This window comes from Ochotona curzoniae, unplaced genomic scaffold (assembly GCF_017591425.1).
Source record: "Ochotona curzoniae isolate NIBS_2020 unplaced genomic scaffold, NIBS_Ocur_1.0 contig_291, whole genome shotgun sequence".
Taxonomy (NCBI): domain Eukaryota; kingdom Metazoa; phylum Chordata; class Mammalia; order Lagomorpha; family Ochotonidae; genus Ochotona; species Ochotona curzoniae.
The window spans coordinates 1,488,784-1,514,159 of NW_024465649.1; the positions used below are offsets into that span (position 1 = coordinate 1,488,784).

Below are 25,376 nucleotides of genomic sequence, written 5' to 3' on the forward strand. Positions count from 1 at the left end.
TGGCCTGGCCCAGATATGGCAGTGACAGGTATTGGGAAGTTAACCACCAGGTGGGAGGTATCTGTCTCTCTTTGTCACTCTTTCAACTAAATAAAATAAATCTTAAAAAAAAAAAACCCAAAAAGTATAAAAAATGTCTTCATACTCACTTCTACCTCTGCAAATCAGAGTTCTGCCAAAGTCCCTTCATTTAATAAGAATAAGCAAAATATGACCAAATAAGGGCACATAGTATAGCAATGATGTTGTTGATAATATTTTTAAACAGCAACTTGGATACAAACTTCAAATTATTTCAACAACAAAATTTTATGTGAAACAGATCATTTATTTCTTCCCAGAATCTATAGCTATACCTGAGTAAATATAGATATATTTTCTTAGTGGTCATCAAAGAATTCTTATCACATTATATGTGGGTCAGTTTGCTCATGCTTCATTCAAGACAATTATCTAAATACTTCAGACTTTGTTAAAAAAAAAAGTATTTCAGCAAGTAGATCTTTGAAAAAAAAAAAAGATTGAAACTAACCTCAACTCTTACTTGGGCATAATTCTTCCCCTGCTTTGTCTTACGACCTTTCCAATGAAAACAGTTTGAAGTGACATGCCTTCTACTTAAACTAACTGTGAGCATTGAGATTTGGCACTTTCTTTAAGGTTAGCTCTATTTAACTTTCATTGCTTCCTGCACAGGATACCATAAAGGAGGGACAGAAGCCTGAGGGACTGGAATTCTCACGAGGAGCTACATGGTCTCTGGTCTCAGTGTCTCAAAATACTAATAATGAATATGAAATTATTTTGGGTAAATCTGCAAGAGAGAAACTGTTCAATGCCAGTACTCTAGACACAAATCTGGTTACAATGCTATAGCACACACATCAACACTAAAAATGAAAAATAAGGACAATTTGGAGTTTCTTAGGAAGTATTTACCTTTTGCAGTTACTTGCCTGGTTTACCTTCGCACCGCCACAAGTTTCTCCATGGTGAAACCTACTGAAAGTTACCACTAAGTAATGGATCTGTGTCTTATAAAAATGTCAATTATTGCAAAATACGGACACCAGAGTATCTGCTAATGCACTAAAGTGAATGCAAGTGCTCACTGGAGTCTCCACAAGCTCTGAGAAAGTTCCCTGCTTAAGCCCTCCTCATGGGAAGGTAGTGCGTTGAGAGCCGCAGCACCCTGGAAAGTCCCCGAGTTTAAGCCTTCAATGAAGAACTTCAGAAGTCCTCACACAGTTAAACTTCCTATGTGTCCTGACTATCTCCCTTCCCCAACGTTTGAACTCTCGACTTAAAAAGCTCAGAAGGGGACTTACTTTTGTCCTTTTTAACCAATAAACAGAGTGGTAGAGTAAACACACTTCCCCCACCCTTCCTTCAGGCTCTCCTAAGGGTGCTGGAGCCAGCATGCCTCGAGCCAAAGTTGAGACTTCTAAGGCCTTTGGGAGAGGGAGGAGGGACTCCCACTCAGAAGCACACCTCAGGACTCCAGAGGGCTGGTGCCCAGGACAGAGCTCCTCAGGCGGGTGCTGGAGCCCAGCCTCTTCCCAGCCCGAGGACCCAAAACAGACACTGCTCCTCAGGCTAGAGGGAGTGGGGACTCTCCACAAGTACCTTGGGGAGACACTAAAGCTTTGTGTCCCAGGATGTATGCACGTGTATACACACGTATCTGTGCAAATACATAGGTATAACTTGTACAAATGCATATGTACAACTTCATCCCCTTTACTGTGTTGGCATAGTTAAGATCCTCAAGTTCAAATACAAACAAACAGAGAAACAACAAACAACTCTCACTACATAAATTAAGTAAATTAGCACTCTCAGTCCAGGTGTTAATTAAACAAATGATATAATGATAGATAATTAAAGCTCTTCAACACTAAGTTTTGTCTAGAGATTGTAAACAAAACCTTTTTCTCCCCTTGCAGTATGAGTGGGATTTGGTTTCAAATCATTCCACTTTGAAAGCCAGCAAACTTTTAAAGAGCTACTTTCTATTTCAGAGATCAATTCTTTCTATTCACTTAGGTTGGCGGCAGCATCACGAAGTAAATGTTAGCAAATCCTACTATGTGCTTCTCAGCAGAAGTTTTTCAGACTTGAGGACAAATCACTTTCTCATTGACAGAAGGAGGGTAGAGAAGTTTCCTCTTTACAACCAGCAACACTTGACGGCAAGGCAACATGTGGCATACATACACTTTTTAGATTCCTGATAATTGGAAAAGACAACCAACAACAGCAACCACCACCACAACAAAGATTTCCATTTGTTTGACAATAGGCTTTACAGAAAACCTCCTAGTCTTGAATAGAGCCTGAGCTGCATCCACAGCCAAAGACAGCTAACTGAGGACTTTAAACTTCAGCAGTAGCAGTACCACAACACCAGCCGACACTGGTGCTTGGACCAGAATCTTAGGACACAGAACCACCACACACCACACACCACACACAGCTTCTGAGAGCTGATCCTTGGGTAGGGGGTCGGTGCAACCAGAGCCCCTTGCAGGCTCACACTGCCCTGGGTGACAGGGTCGCCTCTTACCTTGTTAGAAGCCATCTCGCTGACTGAGCGGTAGGTCTGGATGGTCTCGAGCTGGTCGAGGCACCAGTCTAATTCCTCCAGCGTTTCCATTGCTAATTTTTGATACGATTCTTCTGCAAACAAGCACACAGACATGTAGTTAGGCTGCAGCGGCTGCAGGCTGTCCATAGCAGGGTCCCGGCTGCCACCGCTGATGTTGGCGCTACTGAAGGTGCCCCCGTGCTCCTTCATTATTTGCGCGCCGACTCCTTCCTTCCAGCTCTTTCCACCAGGAGAACAAATCACCGTGGCGCTGAGGGCGCCCGCGGCGGCCAAGTTTTCACGCCCCCCCCCCCCGCGCCCCCGCCCGCCTGGATGAGGTGTCAGTGATCTACCAAGAAACTTCCTCTGAGGAAGAAGGCGGGGGAGCCGGCTCTGGCAAGCTCATCTGCATAAATGTGTCCGAAAACCAAAGGCAGAGAAGCAGGGAGAGTTTTCTCACACTCTGTGGGCCTTAGTCATCCTGGGTTCTTCGGGTTGCCTGATGTCATTTCTGAGTGTTTGCAGTCTAGTGGAGAAATGAGGAAAGCTTCTCCTCGTCTAGCTTTTCTTCTAAACGAAACACACAGCCGAAATTTTGGTGGGGAGGAAGATCGACCCTTACGTTCAAAGGCAAAGCAGTCATTCACCCCGGGACGGTGGAAAACGGGGGAGGGGGCGGCGCTGCATTAGGTCGCAATCACTTTAATTCGGCAAATGCTGACCCGCACCAGTAGGAGACACAGGCGATTTCTTTCTCTCCCTTGAATCTCTCTAATTAGAGGCAAAATGAGGTCTCCCTTGATAAGAGTTCAGGCTAAGAAAAACTGTCTGGAGTTTGACGTGAACACGTTTATTGGCTTGGGAGTCCTGCAGCTCTTGTTATACTAAACAAAGCTAAAACTTCCCTTCTGCGGGTGCCAGGATCACAGGGAAATTCTGACCCGGACTTTCAGGTGGAGCTAGACTTGTGAACGGTGCAGATTTTCATTTTGATTAAAGCTGGGGACTCTGATGGATCACTTTTGGAATCTACACTTTCTGGAAATATTTCTCAGGGATTCCAGCCTCCAAACTAGCATTTTCAAGATCACATTTTGATGGCACAATTACAACTCTCATTACATATTCACAACATGCTATTACATATCCGAAAGTCTGTGGGTCTAAACAAATACTTCAGGTTATTGACTTAAGAAACCCATGTTAATAAACACTAAATTAATTTTATAAATGGTAGATGAATTCATGAAGCTACAGCTGGTTTTAAGAAGCATGCTCCAACATACACAAGGGAACAATATATAGTGACGTTACTTTGGTTTCTGGAGCACAAGCGCACAGTAGTCATTAATAAAACTACAAGCCTCATATTGTGTTTTAAAATAACAGCTCTGTCATATTTGGAGCCTGTTACTTATACATTTATGCAGAAATCCTAGCAACACTACTTAGGCTTTTTATTATTATATGAATAATATTTCAAATGCGGAACTCAAATACTTGAGGCCAAAAAGGAATAAACAGACGGGAATCACCTGGCCACAGATGCACATTTCAAAGAATAGTTGCCTTGTTCAGCCCTGAAGTGTGAGTACTCTTTGGATGAAGCAAGGGTTAAAATTCAATATCCTGTATGTCATACTCAGAAACCCACTAAACCACTGCAGGCAACTTCCTCTATTTTTTTTCACACCCCTCAAAAATGTGCAGACGAGAATTGAGGTGTTCTTAATAAGACTCACTTCAAGCTAGACTCACACATGACTTTCCTCCCTTCTTTTCCAAGGTTGGAACGTTCTTCTGCAATGTTGCCTCAAAAGGGAGATCCTCTTCCCTCACCCTGGCGGAGTCCAGGACAGCACCTTGCTTCCCCTGTTACTTTCCAAAAAAACATGTTTCCCAAGGAAGCTTTTCCTGGAGAGACACAGCCCTCCTACCCTCATCCCCCTGCCTCTAATAAAAGAAAAATTTGAGCTGCTTTCCAGCTCCTTGCCTTCAGGGCTAGCGTCGTCCAGATCACAGTCTGATTGTACCTACAGACACACAAGTGCTAGGATGATGGGGCAGTCAATAATCTGCTCTAGACTTGTGCAATGGGTTGATGTACAAACCAGCTCTAGGGTGTTACATCATGATTCTCCATCATGAAGAAAAAAAAGGATCTGAATTCCATTCAAGCTTGAGCAAGGAAATAGAGTAATTACGCCAATAGAAGCATCAGAAAAAGGAGACCCCTTCAGACACATACCATTTGGTTGTTATGGTCATAGCTTAATTCTTATCATTTCTATGAACCCAGCATGCACACATGCATCCTTTTATTTTGTGCTTTTAAAAAGATTTATTTATTTATTTGAAAGGGAGTGTTCCAGAAAGTGAGTGGAAGAGATACAGACAAGGAGAGATCTGTCTTCTGCTTGTTCATTTTCCAAATGAGCACAATGGCCAGTACGTTTCTTGAATTAGGACAATGTGATTAGGTAACTGGCTGATAGATGGGATGAGAATTTTGCTTCATTTCCCTCATTTTCAGGTCAACAAAAATAAATGGTATACTCAGCAAGGAATTGTATAGTAAAAACCAGCTTCATGATTTGCAGGGCCCACTATAATAAAAGTATAGAATCTCTTGCTCAAAAACAAGACAATATGCTGTTACAGGTATAATCAATGAAGCGTTATGCTTTTTCTGCATTTGTCTCTCAATCTGTCGTGATGCTTCTTATTTTTTTAATCAAGTTTTTATTTTAAAATGATTGCAAATTGGTAGAAAAATTTCAAAGATGATGAAAAGAAAGCCTCACATACCCCACATGCTGGTTTCCTTATTGTTAACATTATATATTGTTATTGCACACTTGTCACAATTAACTTGGTTTATTATTTCATACCACATTTTGAGAGGCAAAGGATACCACAGAAGCCTCACAAGAAAGAAGAGACTCTGTTTTCTATGACTCTTACCAACTGCTGTGTGCCTCCTCCTGGCAGCTGCCAACATTTGCTGCTGTGTCCCAGCCAGGAGCAGACCCTGGAGAAGCAAGTCATGCACTTCTCCATACCATGATTCCCATATTGCATTCCAGAGCAGACAACCCCTAAGGATACCCCTAAGGATACTGTAGCCTCTGTACTGAGGTATACTAAAGTTCCAGATCAAGCATTGACAGCAGGCTCACTGCCACCAAAACACAGCATCTGTCTACTACATTACAGCTATGCCACCCAGAGGAGTGACAATTCCTATTATGTCCCACATGAGACTTTCCAAGACACACATGCTTGACTCAGCTCCTTCCTGAATATGTCAGGACACCTGCTGAGAAAGTGGGAAGCGTTGGTCATAGATGGTGGCAAGAAGAAAGAGGCCACATGACCCCTGGGTATCAGGGATCAGAAGAGAGAATGGTGGAAGTATCTGTATAGCATAGACAAATGCAGAAAGTACAACAGCACATAAACAAAACTCCAAGCCACTGGCACAGATTTCATCTCCCAATCAGATTTCACTCTCAAAACACAAGTTCAGAGATATAATTGCTACAAATTTTAAAAGCAAATCTGGATGGTGAGTAAGGTCCCCGCCTGCAACACAGCCCATGTGAGTGTTAGTTCATGTGCTGGCTGCTCTGCTTGCTATCCAGCTTCCAGATAATGGCATGGGAAAGCAGAAGGCATGGCCCGAGTCCTTGAGCCCCTGCCACCCACATGGGACCCAGATGAAGCTACTGGTTTCTAGCTTTAGCCCAGCTCAGTCCTGGCAGTTGTGGCCGCTTGTGGTAGTGAATTACTGGATGGAAGATTTTTCTCTGCTTTCTCTCTCTTCATATGCATCTTGAACTCACAAATAAATAAATCTTTATTTTCTTAAGAGAAAATATGGAACTCTTTTGAGCCTAATACAACTGCACAGGTCATGCTCTCAGGATACTATTCCTATTCCTGAATTGTATAAAATGATCTAAAAAAGGAAGAGATTTAACACCCTAGAAACAAGTCTCAAAAGAGGAAAAGCAGGTAATGTTACCATGGACAGTCATGTATTTGACTTTAGTTTCTAAAAATTTACAGTGGGAAGGAACAGTAAAAACTAATCTCCCTTCTCTTACTCCTACTTCCCTTTTTAACAGAAAGTAGTAAAGGCATACCCTCTTAGGCTGTCAGTTTATAATTACACATTTGACACTTAGAAACTGAGAGAAAAATGGAAGAATAGTTGTAATTAATATTAGCCTGGTAATAATATATGATATTAAAACAGCTCTTTGTCAAAGGAGATCTTAAGCAAACTCTCAATTATTGCAACATTTCTTTGTGATACCATTTTCCCTTTCCTTCTATTGATTATTTTTGCTGGAAATTCAGATATACAGAGAGGAGGAGAGACAGCCACTGGTTCACTCCCCAAGTGGCAGCAATGGCGAGAGCTGAGTAAATCCAGGGTCAGGAACCTGAAGTCTCTTCCGGGTCTCCCATGCAGGTGCAGGATCCAAAGGTTTTGGGCCGTCCTCGACTGCTTTTCCAGGACACAAGCAGGGAGCTGGGCTGGAAATGGGGCTTCCGGGATATGAACCGATGCCCATATGGGATCCTGGTGCATGCAAGGTGAGGACTTTAGCCACTAGGCCACCATGCCAGGCCCTGTGATAGCATTTCTAAGTATGGTTTTTGCTTTGTGTTTTTTAACCCTCAAATGCAAGTTTATTGAATAAAGTTGAAAAGAGCAGCAAAAAAAAAAAAAAATCTGCATTCCCCTAAATACAAAATCACGCATATTTCAGAGCTCAGTAACTGTTTTCACATGCAGAGGTCATGCACAGGAAAACATTGGTAATATTATTTTTAAAAGGATTTATACATTTTTATTGGACGGATTTACAGAGAGAAGGAGAGACAGATTTTCCATCTGTTGGTTCACTCCCCAGATCGTCACAATGACCAGAGTGTCCCACATGGGTGCAGAGTCCCAAGGCTTTGGGCCATCCTCTGCTGCTTTCCCAGGTCATAAGCAGAGAGAAGATTAGAAGTGGAGGAGCTAAGACATGAACTGCCACCGATGTGCAACACTGGCACTTGCACGTGGACAATTAGCAAATTGAGCCATTTTGCAGGCCCAAGGCTGGTAATATAACTTTCTTCCTTCCTAGCTTTCTTCCTTCCTTAATTAAAAAGGAATATCATGTTTTACGGAGAGAAGAAGTGACATACAGACATTGAGACATAAAGATATTTCATCTGTTGGTTTACTCCCCAGATGTTGAGCTGATCCAAAGCCTGGGGCCTCCTGCAGGTCTCCCATATGGGTGCATGGCCCCAAGGCTTTTGGCCACTCACCACTGCCTTCAGACCATAAGTAGGGGACTGGATGGGAAGTGGAACAGCCAGGACACAAACTGGTGCCCATATGGGATGCCAACACTTACAAGGTGAGGATTTAGCCATTGAACATTGTGCTGGGCCCAGCTAGCAATATTCTTTAGAGATCTTGAAATACCAAAAGCAATGAATAGACAAAAACCTATCAGGAATTGGCTATAGATGAGTCAATAAATCTACACGGTTATTTCTAATTTATCTTAAGCCACAAGTTGAATTATTAGAACAAATAATTCCTTTCAGATCCCTGGCAAGAATATATATTGGTCTATGGCCAGTAGAATGGTATGCTAGGTTAACTCTCCACCTGCAATGCCAGCATCTCATGTCAGACAGCTGGTCCAAATCCTGGCTGCTGGCTCCTCTGCTTCTTAGTCTGTTCCCTGATAATACTCCTGGTGATGCAACTTAACATGCCATGATTACTTGGACCTCTGCTACTCATGTAGGAGATTCAGATGGAGTTCCAACCTTCTGGCTTCTGCCTGACCTACCCCTAACCGGCGTGGCCATTTGAATAGTGAAGCAACAGAGGAAACAGTTCTAGTTCTTCCCTCTCTCTCCTCTCTTTCCTGTCTTTCCATCTCCTACTATCAAGCTGAATTTCAAATCAATACAATTAATTCATTTAAAAGAATATATTTTTTGTCTGTGAAACTGAGGATTTAGCTCAACACTTCCAGTGCATGTAACCATCAAAATGCTGCATTCAAATTTACGTCTTACCCTTGGGAGTGTTTTATTTTCAATTGCGTAATTATTTTCCTAAATGTTGTCATTTCGCGAGTCTCTGCTTCCCTTTTTGACCTGGAGGAGGCCCCAGGCTTCGGATCACCTACCTAACATGGGTCTTAGCACAGAAAGACTGTGTAATATGTATTTTTTTTCAGAAGACCTAGTGTGGTTCTCATCCTGCACTTGCTTGAATAGATAACCTTAAGCAAACTGTATAAATTCTCTGAGACAAATGTTTTCAAGTGTAAAATGAAAATAAGATAGATATTAAATTCTCACAGGAAAAGCAAAATGGGAGAATACACAAAAAAATAGATCCCAAACATTTAAGTATTTCACACAAGCATTTATTCTTACAAATGGGATACAGATGCACTGTGGAGAAACTCAGTTTGGCCACAAATTGTGAGCTGCTCATGATTTGAACATCTAGCCAGAGATTTCGGCCATTCTGAAGTCAGCATCCAAGCTGATGACAGCTCAAGGAGTCGTAAGCACTCGTCCTGTCATCTCATAGATAAATATGATTTTACTATTCACTTCATATTTTGGAAAAGTAAAAACAGAGGCTATTTACACACTGAATATCATTTACCTTTGGAATCTTAATTATTTTCACTCCTTCTGCATTAGGTAATTGAGTCTCAGAGAAAGAAGTACACTGCCCCAAATTGCACATAAGTAAGTGAAAGTAGTAGTGATGTACCCAAATATAATGTTCTACAAATCACATCTAAATGCAATGCTTTAAATTATTTTTATTTGGATAATTTTTATTTACTTGAAAGCCAGAATTAATGGAGGGAGGAGGATAGACAGAGAATAGGGAAGATCTTCCATCCACTGGTTCACTTTTCAAATGTCTGCCACAGCCAAGACTGGACCAGGTCAAAGCCAGGTGCTTCATCCATGTCTTTCTCATGGGTACAGAGTCCCAAGAACTTGATTTATTCCAGCCGTATTAGCAGAGAGGTGAATCAGAAATAGAGCAGCCAGGACTGAAACTGTCACCCATAAGGGATACTGGCACTTCAACAGATGACTTAACTTACTAAACCACAATACCAACACCTGCAAATCTTAATAAAGATATAAAAATATTCATATTTGTGGGGTACTATATGATGCTATATTGCATTCATTTATTGCATAATACTCAACTATAGTAAATATGTTTTTCCTTTCAGGCATTTAATATTTCTTAATAATAAAATATCAAAAATGCTACTGGGTTATATTTCTAAATAGAGAAATATATACAGCTCCTTGATATTATCTACAGTTCCAATGTGCAGCAGAATGCCTCAATGTGTTATTCTTTACTAGTTATAATCTAGTTCTTGTCAACCAATCTTTCCCCATTCCTTCCATCCCTCTTCCCCTCCTCTAACAACCTCCATGACATTTTTAACTTTTATGAGTCCAGCTACTTTTAAGAATTTAGATATGAATGAGATTGTGTAAATTTGGCTTTGTGTGTTTAGTTGTTTTAATTAACAAAAGAGCTCTAGTACCACCCCAGTTACTGTAAATGACAAGATTTCATCCTCTTTATGGTTGGGTAGTATTCCATTTTGCTAATGTACCACTTTTCCTTTGTCCTTTCATTTATATAGGGATACACGGGTTGTTTCTATTTCATGTATTAACAGCTCTGCAGTAAGAACGGAAAAGTGCAGATGTCTCTTAGATGGGCTGATTTTGTTTCCACTGGATGTATATTCCCAACAGATTATCACTCATCTGATATATCTATTTTTAGTTTTTGGATGGAATTTTGACTGTTTACTCAATTTGTATGTATTAATTTATGTTCCCAGCAATGGTGTGCAAAACTCCATTTTCTCCATATTCTAACCAATGTTTTTTTATCTTTTGTCTTTTTACAACAACCGGAATTACTGGTGTGAGTTGACATCTCATTGTGGTGTTGGTTTGCAATTCCCTGAACACAAGTAACGTTGAATATTTTTCCTATTTACCTGCTGTTTTCATTAATGTTTTTCTTTGAGAAATGTTTCTTTAGATGGTTAGTCATTTTAATTGGATTATTTGCTTCCTAGGTCAATTTTGACATAGCTATGTATATATATATATTAAATACAACAGATAATAAACATATCTGTCAAACCTCCTTTTAATATAGCAAAAGAAAGCACACACAAAAATGCATTTAACCCTTTGTTTACAGGCCTTGTATAATTGCATTCTTCCTATTAGACCAAGACTATTTTAGTGGCTAAATTAATTGGAACAATACCACATGGGATGGCATATATGATTTCATACCATGTAGCAAAAGAGAAATCAAATGTTAAAAGTAGATGCAAAAAGTATGCCTCTACTTGTATAAATTTCAAAGAGGTAAGCACTAGTGTGTGTGATATCAAAAGTTCGGTTATCAGAAAAGACTTGAGGGGCCTTCTATGGTGCCAGTACAGATCCATGAGTAGTTTTTGGTCTGGGTAACAGTTTCTTGGGCATGTTCATTTTATAAAAACAGACTTCTACACTTGTGATTTGCAAACTTTTTTTCTGTAATCCTGATTTCTATGCAAGCTTTTAAGAAAGATGACTTTACAAAAATATGAACAGAGGGTGGGGATTGTGGCAACAACTGGTTAGCTAAAATTCATGATGCCTGCATCCATATTGTAGGGCTGTTTCTAGTCTCAGCTATTCAGCGTTGCACCCGGTTTCTTGTTCAGGCATCTGGAAAGCAGGGGATGAGGACTCAAGTGCTTGGCTTTCCCCTTATTGGGGACCTGGATGGGGTTCTGGTTTTGTGCCTTTCAACTATGTCAGTTCTGGCTATTGCTGGCATTTGAGCTGTGAATAAGTAGATGGAAGGTCTCTTTCTTTGTCTCCTTACTTTGTCACTCTGCATTTTACATTAAAGAAAAAACTTAAAAATAAAACTAAGATTTTTTTTTAAAAAGGAGCATTTTCCTTTTGTTGAATCTTAGAAATAGGAATCAACAAAGTTCAAGAAATTTTAACAATGCTGAAAAGCTGTAACAATAACAATAGAAAAATGTGCTGGCTGTGACAAGACAGACCAGGATGTCCCTACTTAGAGTTCTGAGGAACATCTTTGAGTGAGTCTGACCTAATTGTTTGTAAATTCAGATTACGCCACTAAGCAGCAGCGTGATCTTAAACTAAGAAGCACACTGCGCCTCGGTTTCTTCATCTATGAAATAGGAACATGACTTAAATCAGCTGTGAGAACAAAGTGAGTCAACTTATGCAAAGTATTGAGTAAAACATGTTAGGAATTTTTCCCACCATATCCACCATCTTTTCTAAGTTCCTGGGTCACTTTTTGAAGAGTACATTAACATTTTTAGATGACTAAGTTGGATAGTGGCTTGGTGTGGCTCTAGCAAAAGGAGTTTGGATAAGGTTGGCTTTGAAAACCTAAAATGTACCGACCCAGCAAAGTGTCAGAAAACTGACTTTTTGATACGTGTCTTAGCTTAGAATTTGTTAAATTCCTAATTAAAATCTAAAACAACAGGGTAGTGGCTGTAGGGTAAGAAAATTGTTCGGAAAAATGCTTGCTGATTCATTCCATGAAGACAAATTGAGCATCTAGTATGTACTAAGCCATAGTGGAGTGATAAATTACAGCCATGAACAAGATAATGCAGAGGTGGTATTGTCCATTGCATGGAATGATTTTATTGAAATCCTCTTTCCATTCTCTAAGTGGCAAGTCTCTCAAGGTAGGTGCCTTATCATCTTCCTCCCTTACTTTTCCAGTCTTTGGAAGTAAAAAGTGTGTGTTGATTGGCTATTTTTCATTCACTTTATGAGTCTAACTTTATTTACAAGCTTGTAGTCCTATAGCTGTTCTTAAATGAGGTTTCCTTGTCAGACTGAATGTTTTGATGTTAACATGCTTATTTCAATCTTACCTTCCTTCCCAACGTGCCGTATTTGTTAAAATATAAAATAGTTTTATGTATATAGAAATCAGCCTCTATTTAGTGATGTTTTATTGAGCTTATTAATCTATTTGGTGGTTCTATCTGTGGCTTTCCTCTTTTTATCCTTAGCAGTATCTTTTCTTCATTATTAGTCACCATGCCCAAAGCAGTATATTTTATTTTGATAAATATTTGGTCAATTAAACACACCTGTGTTAAGGTTCAACATTTCAAGCAGGCATTCTCCATCTTATTGAGTAAAACATTCTTAGAACAAACCACAGGAACTGGAGAACACGAATATACTCTGAATGCAATTTTCTGAAGGCAAAGTTTGTATCCTTTGTGGCCACCATTTGGGCAGGACTTTGTTAATGTGTCCTTAGAAATAAAGGGCTTTGCAATTGCATATGACAGGGACTTCACTCTGAGTGGATTCACAGAAGAGGTTCACAGCCCCCAAGGGAAATAACAGTGGAAAGTGGGTCATTTTGATGCCAGTCTTTTTAGCAAATTCCTCCAAGACTGTAAGTTAAAAAAAATTTCAGTCTCAACTCGGCTTTGTATATGTAAATTGACAGTCTAGCAAGCACTTTTACTTGCATCTGATTTTTTCCCTTAAAAAATAAACCCCATGAGATCAAAATGTATTATTATGAGGATGATGACACACATTTTTCATTAAGCATGTAAGAAAATTCAGATTGGACATGTCAAAGGGAGAGAGAGAGATTAGGTAGGAGGAAAGGAATAAAAGAATGAACCAAGGTATGTGATTCTATCATTCTATCTATGCGATATCATTTTTACTAAGCCACAGGACTTCTTGCAAACAGTCTAAGGTTCTCTTCAGCAAAGCAGGCTGATACAAAGCAGAACTATGCCTTTGATGTGTCAACCTCAGAGCACTGTCCCTTTTGTTCTGCCTCCCCTCTGCCCTACCAAAATCTGATTTCAGGACAATTCTGACTTTGGAATTCACTTACTAATGAGAATCTATTATAGTTTTCCCATTTAAAACATGTCTCATCAGCATGAAAGGATGCTCAAGGAATTTAATGATTCACTCGTGTTGGCATTCAAACAAGTGGCACCAGAAAGTTATCAGAAATGGAGGCACGCTGCATTGCAGTTATTTTTCTAATAAAGTAATACAAAACAGAAAGAATTGTGAAGGGTGTACAGCATTGGTTAAGCGCTTGTTCTACAAATCTGGACTGCCTCAGTTCTTTTAAATATATATGTATATATTTAAAGTTACTTTGGACCAATAAAGTCAAATGGACCAATCCTTCAGGAATAGGATTAGCAACTCTCTCAAGGATCTAGCAGGAGCTGGTTAGACCCTTTTGCCCTCCTATTCTTTCTCTTTGTCAACAGTAAGGGATACAGTAACATTGGCACTTCCTTTTGAATTACAAAAAGGAGCCCTCCTTTGACCATGCACCTGCTGGCACCTGGACCTTCTTGGACTTGGCATCCAGAACCATAAAAAACACTTTATATTTATAAATCGCTCTTTCTTTAGTTTTTTGTAATAGTGGCAGGAATGTGCTAAGACATCATTTTTTAATAGTGCTTTTTAAGTGCAGTATTTTGTAGATGTATTTAGCATTAATGGGGATGGAAGGGAGAGAAAGAGAGAAATAGCCTGAACATTGATAAGTTGAGATTATTTGATCTTCAAAGCCATGGTGTTTGATTGACTAGCAAAAGTCACAATCAGCTCAGATTCTCAGGTCTAGAAATGTAATTTTTGTTAGTCTTCATTTTTTATTAATTTAATTCAGCTTACAACCCACTATAGAAACCAGTGAATTAAAATTTAGACAGCTATACTTTAAAAACACATTTTCATGCTTTTATTTTGTTTTGTTGTTTGTTTATTTTTGGCTCATTATTGGATGCTCCAATATATGAGAGATCAAATTCTAATCATAAGATTGCTTGGTGAGCATGAAATCAAATCAAAGCAGAAAAATGGATGGCTGAAACATCTTCTTTCTTTGAACTAACTCTCACTTATTTTCTAGGACTTAACCTAAAGGTCTGTCTGTGGTGTTCTGTAGATATCTGGGGTTAGATGAAGTGTCCTTCCTATTAGCCTTCTTATGTTATGATCAGAACTACACTTCCAGTTGACTACGTTTTATTAGAACTATTCTTGCTCTACTGCACTTACCAAAAGCTACCCTTCTTGACGGCAGGGATTATTTCGCGTGTGATGGTCTGTTCTACAGCACAATATCTACTATCTGTTAGAATTTCAAAAATACTGGTTGAATTGTTTTCTTGTCCAACATATCGATACATGGGGTACCCATTTCCAGAAGGAAAGAGGCCGTTGAAATGGAACATTACTAAAGTTACAGCATCGGAAATTCTTTTCTCTCATTTTTTCTTAATCTCAGACAAACCAACTTGTTTTTGCTGACATCTTCATTCATAGTTACCACAATTAATGAGCTCTGTATTTCTTTTGTATTTTTGTCTTGGCTAGATTTCTGGGCTGGTTCCTTTCCATATGGAAGACATTTTGCCTCCACGTAGGACTTTTGCAAAATCACATGCAGATTTTGTTATTTAACTCTGAGTAACCATATTTAGTCATCACTGACTTCTGTGCATCAAATATAAAAAAAAATCCTAAATAGATTCTTATAGCTGAGATGAGAAAGATATAAAGTCCAGAGGCAATAGAAGAGTGTAAGGGCATGAGAGAATTGGATATTAGGAGACATTTGGAGGTAAGGTAGAAAAAAATGGGTGAATGGGAAAGTGGTGGGTATTTGGCACAATACTTAAAATGTGGCTATGATGCCTGCAACATATATCAGAGCACCTATTTTGAGTCCCAGCTTTGCTCCCATTTCTGGTTGCCAGCTAATTTTCACCTTGGAATGCAGCAGGTGCTGATTCAAATAGATGAGACTCTACCATCCTCATGGGAGTCCTGGAATTTTATTCTGTGCTTCAAGCTTTGATTTGGTCCACTCTTAGTTGTTGCAGGCTCTAGGGAAACTTAATCAGCGTGTGGAAAATCTCTCACTCGCTCGCTCTTTGTATCACTATGTCTTTCAAGTAGAGTAAAAATAACAATTTTAAGAACTATAGAATTTTGAGAGATTAAAAAAATTAGGTGAAGCAATTGGCAGCAGGAAAAACAATGATAGGAACATGCCACACCATTCAGTCTTGTTTAAGGAAGGCAAATGTATCAGTCCTATTTGTGAAAACATTTTGCTTGAGTCAAGGATTTGGGTAGGATAAATTCACAAAAGTAGGATCAGACTGTGGGAGCAGTTTCCATGTAAAATAAGATGCTGGGCATTCTTTGGCAAGAAATGGGAAGCCATTGAAACCCAACATAGAGATGGCAAAAACAGAGTGATTTGCAAATCTCCTAATTTCATTTTACAATTGTCTAATGGTTTGTAGTTATCAATTGTTTTCTTTTGCACCATCTCTTTAAATCCCCATTGCACTCTGTGGGAGAGGTATTATTATCTTTGTTTTATAGAGGAAGACTGAAGCTCACAGTTTAAATAGCTCAATCACAACTCTTAACTAGTAATGCAAAATCCAGAAATTTGAAATTTGAATTAAAGCTTTATGATTCCTACTGACTATCTACTAGACAATAAAAAGTTGGCTACTGCTCTGAAAATAGAGAGCTGTAAGAATCATATGACACAATAGAGAGTAAAAATCAAGTAAATTACTAATGTACGAGAACATTATTTGTAAGAACAGTTCAGAGTTTAAGAAATACAGAAACGTCAAATTAAGAAGTGTTCCCAGGCAATTCAATGTACTATTTTCACCTTTGTTTTTAGAATTCAAGTTGTCCAAGAACTTTAAAATATCAGTAGGGAGTAGAAGCAACTGCATTTTCTGCTGAAGAGTGAGAACAGTGAAGAAGCACAGGAAGAGGACTACACATTTCCTAACCTCCTGGAACATTATCAGCTAAAATCTCTCATCTATTTATAGGAAAGTGGCTAATTGGGTCTATCCTGGAGCATGTATCATTCAGGACTTTGGACATATCAACTTACGAAAATGATATTGCAGTTGGCAGTCTAAGTATGGCCAACAGTGAAAAATCTGCTAATATCGACTTCCCCAATTGATACAGTAGTTTCACATTTGTTAGATTTTTCTTTGTAAGCAAAGCTGTTAAACTGATTTACGTTTTACAAATGAGATAACTGAGTCTCTGGAATTTCTGCATTGTTCAATGTGGTAGCTACAAGACACATGTAGCTCTTGGGCACTTTAAATGCAGCTAGTCTGATGTGAGCCATGTGTTTTTTTCATTAAACATCTTCTAGGAAAAATGCTGTAAACGAACTCAAATACTAACTCAAATGATTTCATTGCATGCTAATGTAATCATATTTGAGATGCACTGAGTTAATTAAAACATCCTTTAAAATGAGTTTAATTTGCTTCTTTTTAAGTGTCTACCCCCAAATTTTAAAGTACATATAAGACTTATATTTTATTTCCATTTGATAGCATTATTTTGGATCATAAGGCCGTAGGCTAGACTTGCACAACCCAAGGAAAGAATTCATTCTACGGTAAGTGCTTGTGTTGAAGGAAATGTAATAAAAATGACTGTAGCCAACATTTGCGAGTATTAGCCACTGTTTCTAAGCACTATGTACCCAGTAAATAATTTAGCCTTTAATATAATTTGATGACCCTAGTATTATTTACATATAAAAGATCACTGTATTTTATAGATGAGAAACAGAAATTCAGTAACTTTCCCAGGGTCACAGACTTAGTGGAGCCAGTACTGAGACTTAGGCAATCTGGCTCCTGTGCTATCAGGAATGCTTCGTGGCTGATTTGTTGGGTAAACCTCAAGGAGACATTTGGATCTGCTGAAGTTTATTTTGACTTACCATAAGTCAGTGAGTGCACGAGAGACTTTGTTTGTTAACTCACTTACTTGTTACAACAACTTTTGTAAATAGTTATTATTCCTATTTTATAGATGAGTAAACTGAGGCTCCGAGAGGCTACACAATTTGTCTAAAGATGTAGCACTAAGTGCAAGCTGGAACTCGGTTGCTAAGCCAGGCTGAATTCAAAGATGCTACTTGTCACTAAACCAAATTTTAAGAGAGCTACCTCTGTGGATGTGAAATCCAAGACGTATGAAGCTGCATCTCCAAGGCGACCATGGAGAATGTTTCTTGTTTTTATTTTTGTTTTTGTTTTTGCTTTCCAGAATTATTCCAGGAAGTTCCCATCCCCTGGTAGGTTTGATGATATTCTGAGTCTTCCTTTCTTTTTTCTTAGAAATTACTTTCTCATTCTCTCCCGGGAGCTAATAAATTTTTTAAAGAGTAAGAGAAAAGAAACAAATAAAAATGGTATTTTCTTCATGCAACCTTCACCAGGATACCTGTAGGATCCCTGCTTCCTCAAAATTGCATCCTCTACCCTAAAATGTGATTTACAAGGGTTTAATTAACCAGGTATAATTGCAGATTTCAGAGATTTAGGAATAATAATAATAAAAGGGCCAGTCCTCCTGAAGTCTTCAGGAAATCGAGGAACGGCATTTGGGTATAGGTAAAATGTGAGGGATGTGAATCTGGGCAGTGCAGAGGTAGTCCGAGTAAGGGAAAAAACACTTAGGCAACAGATTCAAGGTCTACAGGTGATGAATGTGCTTCTAACAGATCCAATCAGAACCACTGGATGTAAACGAAGACACAAAACAGACATAGCCAACTGAATCTTTGAGCATCAGACTTGTGTGTGCAGCAGGAAATGCTACCTCACCTCCTGTGGTCAATGTGAGCAGACAAGTAGCTGTTTTACGTGCATGATTCAGAACCTCTAATGAAATTAAAAAGTAGGCTACAAGTTTCATGGCAACCCAATGTGACACAGCAGCAAACAAGAAAGGCCTGAGCAGTAGAAAAGAAGCCAACAGTGTCTATGTCACAGCTAGCTGCCCTTTCTTTGGCCAACTTCTCCTAATTTAGTAGTACTTCCGTTTCTGCCCTATTTCCCCCTGGTTTTTAACCTACGTCACTTAAGTGAACCCAGCTCCAGACTGTAGAAAAACAAAACTTTGTATTTCAGCAGCGGTTTCTTTGGCATTTCTCCCCTTGAAGAATTTCTCTTAATTCTGATTTTTTTTCGTTTGTATATTTGAAAAATCATAGCTGTACCTATTTACTCTTTTCCCTGTTATTCCCTTTCTAACACTTTCTAATGCAGAATAATGCAAGGTCTGTTTAAATGTGATTAAAGATTTCAGTGTTTGGTTGAAGCCAATATTTACCAGTGAAATCTTGCCAACATAAATGTGCAGGCTAGGTAGAAAATATTGGCTTAAGTCAGTCTCTCTCTGAATACACACGCACAGACCAGAGCCATGAGTATTTTGTATGTCACTTCTGCCATTGAGGCCACTTTATGACAGCTTCATATACACAACAATTGGATACAGATTCAGAGTAGTCATAAATTGCGAAAATGTGGAGAGTAGATTACTGCAGTAATATTTTAACTTACTTTCTTGTTAGTAAGAGGTTTGTTTTTTATTTTGGTGTTTCTGGTGTTTACCACGTAATGGTAATTTAAAAAGGCTTTTAGAATTATAAAAAAAATTATTTTAAGTTGCAGCAAAAAAGGAACAATAATCTGCAAACAAATTATACTACAAATTTTGCAAAACAGCAGATATTGTGAGATTGTCAGCTTTTCTGAGCATTTGCTTTTATTTAGCAATTTTACTGAACTGTTCACTGATTGAAGTTACTAAATGAATGAATTATAACTATAATTTGAATGATCTTCAAGTGGTTGTAGTGTAGATTAGAAATTATTATTTTTTTTAAACTAAGTTCCAGCTGGCACCTGGCAGCTACAGGCTTAGAGGAATAATCTAAGCGGGTGGAGAGTCGATGATGTTTCCACGGCCAAAATACAGGACCTTACAAGAAAGCTTTGAGTTGCACAGTTCCCATCCTGCACACTTCCTGTTACGTAAGAAGAGCTGGGTCTGAGTTGAGAAAGAGGGAATGACTCGTCTACAAGAAAGGGCACTGGTGTTGCTATTGGAAAGCCCTGAATAGTTCATATTAACTGGCAGGCATTTAACAAATGCTTGTCTTGGGAATAGGTGAAATGAGGTGCTTTAAGCTATTGTATCTAGTGAGAGTGGTATTGAATTTTCCAGTCAAGACTTAGTGGCAGAAAACATACCCATACCCAGGAGCGGTAAAATCCATTTCACTAATATCTGTAACTCCAAATGCTCTAGAGTCTGAGTACAAAAAACCTGAAAGCTGTAGGCAGGGTGCATTAAAAGGATAATGTCAGTCATCAGAGTCGTTAATCAAGGGCTCTTGTGACTAAAATATATCTAATATTCAGTGTAACTTTATAAAGTGGATTTGTCATAAATTTATGAATGATAGCGTGGGTGGGGAGAAAACAGTGAATGGGTATGGGAAGGTAGTCCAGGTGTCTGAACTTAACAGCAAGTCCTAGTGGTGGATGCCCAAAGAAATATAGCTGCTGCTTTCCTCAAGAGATGTGTGGTCCAGGAGAGGAGCAGGAACACAGCTGCAGAATGGAAACAGCATGGGCAGGTCACGAGCTGTGTAACAGAGTGGCAGAGGTGTGCTTGTGCCTTGAATAGAACAAGTACTTTGTAAGTGCCTGTGGAAGTGCCCAGAATCTAAATGAGTTTCAGCTCAAAGATTGTCACAGGAGGAAACAGATGGAGGCCAAATGAAACATACAGAAGAGAAGAGCTAGTTCTCACTGAACAGAGTGTTGAAAACGTTGAGTAGGCTCAGTTTATGAAGTTAGGCAGAGGAGTATGTATTGCAAAGGAAAGAGCAAGAAGCTTTCGTCTGTTGTTAGACAAATGTGGGGTAAGAAAGAGGGAAGATGGGACAATCAGACCGGCGGAAGTACATAAGATGTTTCTCAACGAGAGTAGTTAAGGCAGGAAAGCTGGGAGACCCTGCTGTTGGTATCTGAGCTTGCAGCAATGCAAGCTAAATTAGGGGAAGACAACAGAATGGAAGAAAAGGGTTAAATTCTAAGGTGTGTGCAGGAATAAGAAATGTTTATTCACTATAAATGAGACAGAGGATTAGAGACAGGAAGGTAACAACAATGGTTTCTAGGCTTGGAGTTGCACACAAAAGCAGAACCGCTGACAGATGTGAGGGAGTTGGGGCAGAAAGGGAAACATGTTAATTTGGACCACATTGAGTTTAGCCTGATTCCCATATGGTAACAACACTTTAGGGCGGGTCTCTAGCAAGTGGTTAGATGCCAGACATGAGTTACTGCAAAGGATTATTGCTCTGTAGGCCATGTGGGCTGCTTTCTAGTTGGTTACTGAAGAAAAATAACTGATGCCTGTAAGAGATGTCCCCAAATCGTCCAACTAGCTGTTTGTTCCCTTTTACTTCCTTATTACCCATCTCTTCTGTCCCCAGAGGCTGCACAGTCAAAACAAATCTATGAGTGATACAGATCTTGGATGATTTCAAACTTGACAGGGCACACACTAAATAAAGGGGATTTGTCTCTTCAGTAGCTGTAAGAAATTAGATCAATTTCTCTGGGACAACAAAGGCCATAAAGTGGAAAGGTGTTAGAGAGTGACCTTGTTTAACTTCACAGGGAACGAGACTGGAGCCATGAGAAGGGAAAGGCCATCTGCAGAAACATCTCTTTAAGCAGAAGAGATAAAGTGAAAAATCTGAGTTTCCCCAGCTGAGCATAGGCAATACCGAAAAGGACAAATGTGACAACAAGAAGCCAGAAGTCTGTTCAAGCACAGGAGTCATCACTTCTTCCGGGGCTACAGCTTCAGGGAAGGCTTCCTGGTGAAGCTATGCCTTGGCAAGATTTTAGGGATGAACAGGAGCTTGCCTGGCAAGACATATGGAAAGAAGAGCAATGCATTCCAGGCGGAGAAGAGAACATTTATCAAAATTAAGAGATTTGACTTGTTTTTGGAATTACTACAAAGGTTCAGTAGTTTTAGGGAGTTTGAGAGGCATGCAGAGCACTGCTAGAATGTAAAAAGATGAGCAAGAAGTGTAAGAACACAACATGAAGGAGCGCTCACAAGATCTTTGGGTGCTGTTACAACGGTTAGACCCAGAGTTACATGGAGTGCTTTGGAGCAGATGTAAGTAAACCATTGTAAGAGGAAGGCAGTAAGTATTTCAGGCTGTGGATTGTCACAATTTCTATGGCAAATACTCCAATCTGCATCTTACTGTGAACACAGCCACAGACAACCCATAGAAAAACGTGTATGGGTCTGTTCCAGTAAAACTATATTTTCAAAAAATGAGGCTGGCCCTTGGGCCTCAGTTTACTAACCCTGCTACAGAGACATTTTCAGATCCTGAAGACACTCTTAAAACCTGTGCTACACAGAATGATTGCCACCCAAAGAGGTCTGTAGCCTAATTCCCGCAACCCTTGAATATATTATGTTGTGCAGCATAAAGGGATTAAGATAGTAGATGGGATGAAGATTGCTAACAGGTTAACCTTAAAATAGGGAGATTATTTTTGAATCATTTGGCAGGCCCAATATAATAAAAAACATCTTTACATTTATGAAAAGCAGGAATTAGAACTCAGTGTCATAGTGATGGGGGGAATGGCAGGGAGTGAGAAGGATCTGGCTGGCTGTTGATGACTCTGAAGAAGCAAGTGGGGCAGGAGCCAAGGAATGTGCAAAGTCCCCCGAAACTGGAAGAGGCAAGAAAATGGATCTTCCTTTAGAATCTCTAAAAAGGTGTGCAGTCTTGCCAAAACCTTGATTTGCATTGCAAATTTCAAGCCCCTGCATTTGTGTAGTTTTTGTTACTGCAGCGATAGAAACCCATACAGCAAACAGGGGAATGAATCCTTTCAGACATTCAGGAGAAACCCAGGATCCAGAATGGAGAAAGCAGGCTCGTCATTCACTCAATTACTTCCTGCAGCTGAGAGGCATAGGTTACAGAAGTGTGGATTTAGGTATGGGGAGATGAGGTGATGCTCTCCAAGAGTGCTTATAATCAAGAGCTATGTTTACTACCACAAAGGTGTCACAGTCTCTGATGGAATATAAGAAGGACTGAAATTAAATTCTCTTTATTTGTGTGTCTCAGGATTTGCAGAGATGTATATGTGGAGTGTTTCTAGTGGGGCTTGGGCTCTGAGAAATCAGCCCTTACAGTCTACTCAGCTGTCATTGGGCCACCCTCTGCCCACTGCTGTGCACTGTACCATGGGGAATACACTTTGCTGTTTTAAAATTTATGTTAAGAAGAAAATGAGAACATGATGCTGGTGGCATTTGACAGAGGGGCAGAAACTCCACATGCAAGCTCTAGCAGGCTTGGCATGCACATGCATTCCGGGTTCGCTTCAGAGACCGATGCTGCAGGGCACTCACTCAGGATGTGAGATCCAGGGCAATGGTCCCCACACAAACTACCTGTCATGGCTCCAGGCACACCCTGTGGGTCACAGCCTCCCTTCCAATTGCAAACATTTTAAACACAAAAACCTCTCCTTAACACCAAGCACAGTGCTTTCTGTCTTAACATAGGGACAGTAACTGCACAATAAAATAAAGGGGACAGTGAAGAGAACTTTTCATAATGATGGTGATCCTCACAAATCCAGAAAGTACATTTTAGTCTACAAAACACTCTCACTTACGCTGTTGCCAATGGTCTGTGTCACAGTACAAACTCATTTTGCTCACAGTGAGAATGAAATCTACACAGCACACAGCTAAAGAATAGGTTTGAACCCAGGTCTTAAGGTTCTTAGGTTCAGGTATATCTCAGAATTATCATTCCCTCCCACTTCTTTCCTTTCTTCTCCTTGCTCTTTTCTGTAAATAGAGTTATCTGCTGCATACCACACAAAACAATCCAAGATCCCCAGGATAGAAATTTAACTGAGGCAAGACTTGTTAGCTAAGGGAGACAACAGCTGCATAGGAGAGACCTTTCAATATGTCAGTTGTGACACAACTTAATGGAAAGATATTCTCATTAAGCCTCACTATATGCAGTCACTATACTAAGGACATCACATTGTATTAATGTTTAATATGAAGTAGCTACCATCTTCCCCAATTTACATGCAAGAAAAGAGTGTTTAGTAGACGTCAGCAAGCATCACTGTTCTCTTTTGACCCAAGTTCTCATTTTGTAAGTTATCATGCTGTACTGTCTCAACAAAAAGCATTAGCACACAACTCTACATCAGGGCTGTGAGAGTGTGAGAGCAAGCTGACAACTGGAGCAACTAGAGCAGGGGTTTCACCTGGACATGAGACCTCAGGCAATACAACGGCACCAACAAATGAAACTGGCTGCTTAAAAACGATCTTTAAATTTTCTGTCTGCTCTGAAACTGGAATGTGTGAAGAAGAGGATATCCAAAATGTCAGTTCTCCTTAAAAATATGTTTTTGACTAATAGTTACTTGCAAAGCATTGAGTTCCATGAGAAATACAATTCAAAATGAATTCTGAAGGAGTTGCACTGAAATAGCAGATATGAAGCTTCCTCTTAAGCCTCATCTGGTTGAAGAAAAGAGCTCTGTTTTGGCACTTAGAGACATGGGTTCTAGTACCAGCTTCATCGCCCGTTTGATCTAGAAAAGTTCTCCTGCCTCTCTGTGTACTGATCCTTCAGCTGGGAGGTGAGTGTGCTCCAGCACTTCACATCAAAAACTATCAGTCACAGCCTTGGGCTGCCTGAGGCTAAGGCTGGTCAGGTCCACACAGAATCAGAGTTTTACCTGGCTGGGTAGGAATGGAGAGGAGGAGAGGCCTGCCTAATGAAACCTTCCAGCGCCTGAGCCGAGCACCGGTAAGGGTGGCCAGAGTCCCAGACCTGCTCTCTATTAGCCTGGAAGGTTTCCCGTAAATTAGAAAATCATCAAACAATGAAAGAGCTTGACAATTGCCCTAGAAGGTCAATGTTTGTCACATGCCCTGAACATTAGTGCCTATTTGAAGGAATGTTGCTATTGCTGTTGTTTATTAGCATTACAGAATTTCGGTGGCAGGTGCTATTTATCTGTATAATTCTGTGCACAAGTTATTTTGAAGACTGATTTATATACAATTACCCATTCCTGTTGGCAAATCTAAGTGTTAGTGCCACTCTGGAAATGAATCTGTGGTTTAAAGAGACTAAAAAACTTGCCTAAAGTCACCCAGCCACTGGTAAGTAGTGGCACCTGTATTGTTACACAGGCCTGACTACAAAGTTCTGCGTCACCTGTCTAAAATGTCTGTAGTGCTTCTAATCTGGGCCTTTCCCCTTTCCTTTGACCTGCAAGGAGCAACTGAAAAGGACATATCTGCAGAGACCACACTAACACTTTGCAATTTGCAAACTACTCTCACACAGCAGATCGCTTGAGTCTCATAGCAGACCTGAGAACCAAATGGAGCATTATCTCCATGTTATAGAAGAAACTCAGTCTCAAGAGTGTGTGAGTCATTTGATGGTTTAAAAACCCATTTGCTACACTGACCGTGTATTTCTCTAAATTTTTGCTGTTTTGGGACATCTTTTTTCAGAACATTATGTCTTGTGTCTTAAAGTGTATCTAATTATTTGTATTTGTATTGCAGAATGGTTAACATAGGGTCTTCCCGGATAGCTAGGACAGAACAGCAGCTGGTGTTTTCTCAATCCTTATTCCAGGACTAA

General features: G+C 39.7%; 1 protein-coding gene across 4 annotated transcripts in view; it reads right to left on the reverse strand.

Annotated features, from left to right (window-relative positions):
- Positions 1 to 25,376, reverse strand: part of PDE4B (phosphodiesterase 4B) — a 449,962-nt gene that overhangs the window by 36,356 nt on the left and 388,230 nt on the right. For all 4 annotated transcript variants that reach the window (XM_040978410.1, XM_040978413.1, XM_040978412.1 and 1 more), the window contains one exon: positions 2,567 to 2,679. In XM_040978410.1, coding sequence (XP_040834344.1) covers positions 2,567 to 2,679 — 113 coding nt within the window. The remainder of the gene's footprint in view (positions 1 to 2,566; positions 2,680 to 25,376) is intronic.